At 38.2% G+C, this 3,657-nt stretch overlaps 1 protein-coding gene across 1 annotated transcript; it reads left to right on the forward strand.

Moving 5' to 3' along the window:
* Positions 1 to 887: 887 nt before the first annotated feature.
* On the forward strand, positions 888 to 2,830 carry LOC125219893 (carnosic acid synthase-like). The gene is made up of 2 exons (XM_048121988.1): positions 888 to 1,781; positions 2,095 to 2,830. The coding sequence occupies exons 1-2, from the start codon at positions 888 to 890 to the stop codon at positions 2,698 to 2,700; spliced, it is 1,500 nt and encodes a 499-aa protein (XP_047977945.1). The 3' UTR covers positions 2,701 to 2,830.
* Positions 2,831 to 3,657: the final 827 nt, after the last annotated feature.

A 3,657-nucleotide genomic window follows, 5' to 3' on the forward strand; every position in this document is an offset into this window, starting at 1 on the left:
TTCCTCAGAATAGAAAAGCCAACTGTGATAATTCAATTAGTATTAGATATATACACTCATAGTAAATACTATATTCAAACATATGATTTACATAAGACATATATAGTAAATTCACTGGATTATACAACTACATAATATTTTGAGCCCGAAAATTGTTACAGCTGGGTTATGCGGGTTATAATAATCTATCATTTGCATCTCACCACGTCAAAACTGTGTTGTAATAAAACAATTTAAAATGCTAGTCAAACTATGTTAGTCTATGCAGAAATGCTAGCAGCATAATTAAGGGGTTTTTCTAATCCATTGCCAACCTTCAAACTGCTAATAAATTTATGTTTTAAGATTATAAACACAAAAAAACACTATTAAACAACCTAGACTACTCTCTTCGTCCCACGTTAGGAGTTTCATTGACTTTTCTGCGCTCGTTTTATAAAAATGATATTCCCTCTTTTTGCGAATAGGAGTCTCGTTTTTCCATTTTGTTCCTTCCACGAATAGGTGTCCCGGTTCATAATTATCATAAACGGTAAAAAATCTCACATTCCACTCACATATCATTTAAAACTAATATATACACAAGTGAGACCCCTATTTCAAACATTCTTCCACCAACTTTTTTTAACATTTCTTAAAACCCGTGCCAAAAAGAAATGTGACTTCTATTAATGGAAAAATGTTAAGTAAAAGAGAGAATAATAGAGAAGTATTAAGCAGGACAAACCAAGTCAATTCAATTCCCTAAGTCAACTAAAATAAAATATTACTGAAATCATATAAGAAAAATAAATTGAAACTATGCTATTCAAACAAGTCTATGAACTCATGACTTTCTATATATAAATAAACAAGAGGCATCCAAAAAGAAAACAAACCAACCAAAAATGCAACTCTTGATTGTTCTATCCCTTGGGTTCCTAGCAGCATGCCTCGTCTACTTAAGGTGGCAACCGCGTAGCAACGGCAAGTCCCCTCCGGGCCCCCCTCGTCTTCCGATAATCGGAAACATGCTCCAACTCGGCCGAAACCCCCACAAGTCCCTCGCCCGCCTCTCCAAAACCTACGGCCCCTTGATGTCCCTCAAGCTCGGCAACCAGCTCGCCACAGTCGTCTCGTCGCCCGAACTAGCAAAAGAAGTGCTCCATAAACAAGGCCTCGTGTTCGCGAAGGCCTTCACGCCGATCGCGGTGTGCGTGCTCGGCCACGACGAGGTCTCGATGCCCATGATCCCCGCCAGCTCCGATCAATGGAAGAAACTGCGAAGAATAGCAAGAGAGAAGCTCTTCTCCAATCCAGCTCTCCAAGCCAGCCAAGAAATCCGGCAGGAGAGGCTGCGAAAGCTCGTCGAATACATCACTAAGTGCAGCGGAGAGGGCCGAGCAATGAACGTCGGAGAAGCCACCTTCACCACCATGACAAATCTCATGTTTGCTACCATTTTCTCCATCGAACTCGTCGAGTACGCCTCCACCGATGCTGCTGCTCCTAAATCGGAATTCAGGGAGCATGTTAACGCTATCACGAGGTACATAGGCGTTCTGAATGTCGCCGATTTCTTCCCCATCTTTGCTCCTTTGGATCCACAAGGATTGAGGCGAAAGCTCACTTATCACCTCGGTAGTCTGCTCGAGTTGGTGCAGGGTTTCATTGATGAGCGGTTGCAGGCACGAACGGCGTCGTCTTACCGGAAGAAGACGGATTTCCTCGAAACCTTACTTGACATCTCTCAAGGAAATGAGTATGATTTAAGTGTTAGAGAGATTAAGCATCTGTTGGTGGTACGTAACTTACTACTTTTTAATTTGTTATATTATTGGGAAATTGTTGAAAAATTATGGTATGACCTGCAACTTTGAAAATCGGCTAAAAAAATTGTAACGTTTGAATTAGTTCACACGGATTTTTTCGCGACATGGTATTTGTGAACAATCTGAATTTCATGATTTTTCAGGTTGTTTTTTAAATGCGTGGGATGAGCCTGAATTTGACAAAAATTCTAAATTTAGTGCCAAGATTTGTCCAACACTTTGGCCTTTGTTTTTTCTATATTTAGTGATGAGTTAGTTCTAACTCATCTTCTATACACATCAGGATTTAATTATTGCTGGATCAGACACAAGTGCAGCCACATCGGAATGGGCAATGGTGGAATTACTACTCCACCCGGAAAAAATGGCGAAGCTGAAAGCAGAACTCAAGAGAGTTCTTGAAGGGAAGAAAATAGTGGAAGAGACCGACATCTCGCGACTTCCATACTTACAAGCCACCATCAAAGAATTGCTCCGATACCACCCTGTCGCGCCACTATTATCTCCACATGTCGTGGAATGGGAAATGCAAGTGAGTGGATATACAATCCCTAAAGACACTAAGGTATTTGTCAACTTTTGGGCAATTTCCAGAGATCCAAACATATGGAAGAATCCAGATAGTTTTGAGCCTGAGCGATTTTTGGATAGTGAAATAGATTTTCGAGGGCAACATTATGAGTTGATCCCCTTCAGTTCGGGGCGGAGAAATTGCCCTGGCATGCCGCTAGCTAGTCGCATGCTTCCATGCATGATCGCAACAATGTGTCATAACTTCGACTGGAAACTTGAAAAGGGGGCCGAATCGAAACAACTCCAAAGAGAAGATGTGTTTGGGCTAGCTCTACAAAAAAAAATCCCCCTAAGAGCTATTCCCATCAAGGTTTAATGCCAGTTAATGTATTGTATATGATTGCGTAATTGATGTGAAATAAATTAGCTTAATACGTTATGCTTGCTTAAGAAATAATAAGGGAGAAATAAATTGGCTTAATACGTTATGTTTGCTTTAGAAATTATAAGAGAGAGGTATCTCCCTTTCGGCGTCTATATTTTCAATTGTTTTTAATTAATACTATTATTTTCTTGAACAAATGTTTTTTTACGTATTAAATTGAAGAATATTAGTTACATTTATAATCATAATTCTATGTTTATTTCTTAGTTACGACATACTATATCAAATTAACCTTTTTTAAATCAATTTTCAGTTATAAAATACATTATAGTTACAATTCATGACTGTGAAATCGATTTGAACTACAGAAATTATGATAATATGTGGGTCGCCCGTGGATAAGATTTACTCTAGTTATTACTAGTTTATATTTTATTTACTCCATCCGTCCAAGAAAAATAGGACAGATTGTAAATGACACGAGTTTTAATGTGAAATTGATAAAGTAAAAGGGAAGGGAAACAAAGAAGAGAAAAGTAGTATTAGTAAAATATGGGATCCATATTATTAATAAGAGAGAAAGGAAAAAAGTAAGAAAGATGTTAAACTTTTCTTTCTTAAGGGTGGCCACAAAACTTGGCCTAGCTACAAAACTTGACCGGGCCACCAAAAAATTTGTTCACACTATAATGGACAAGCCTAAGCCACCAAATTAATTATTTTTTTCATTTTCTGTATATTTTAATTTAACTACAACAAAAAATATTGGACTATAATAATTAAAATAAAATGCATAATTTTAACGAGAACTATCGACATCACACAAACTACACCGCGAACACATATCACACTATTCCCCCTCCCCTACGATTCTAGACTTCTTCAACCAAATCAGTCTGCAGCGTCGTATGTGATGTTTCATCCGCATATCGGTGAACCGTTGGATCA

This window comes from Salvia hispanica, chromosome 1, assembly GCF_023119035.1.
Source record: "Salvia hispanica cultivar TCC Black 2014 chromosome 1, UniMelb_Shisp_WGS_1.0, whole genome shotgun sequence".
Taxonomy (NCBI): domain Eukaryota; kingdom Viridiplantae; phylum Streptophyta; class Magnoliopsida; order Lamiales; family Lamiaceae; genus Salvia; species Salvia hispanica.

What these genes read in the sequence shown, in the direction of transcription:
- LOC125219893 (XM_048121988.1), top strand. Translation starts at nt 888, where the DNA reads ATGCAACTCTTGATTGTTCTATCCCTTGGGTTCCTAGCAGCATGCCTC. An exon ending in AGATTAAGCATCTGTTGGTG is followed by an intron (nt 1,782 to 2,094) that starts GTACGTAACTTA and finishes TATACACATCAG; the next exon opens with GATTTAATTATTGCTGGATC.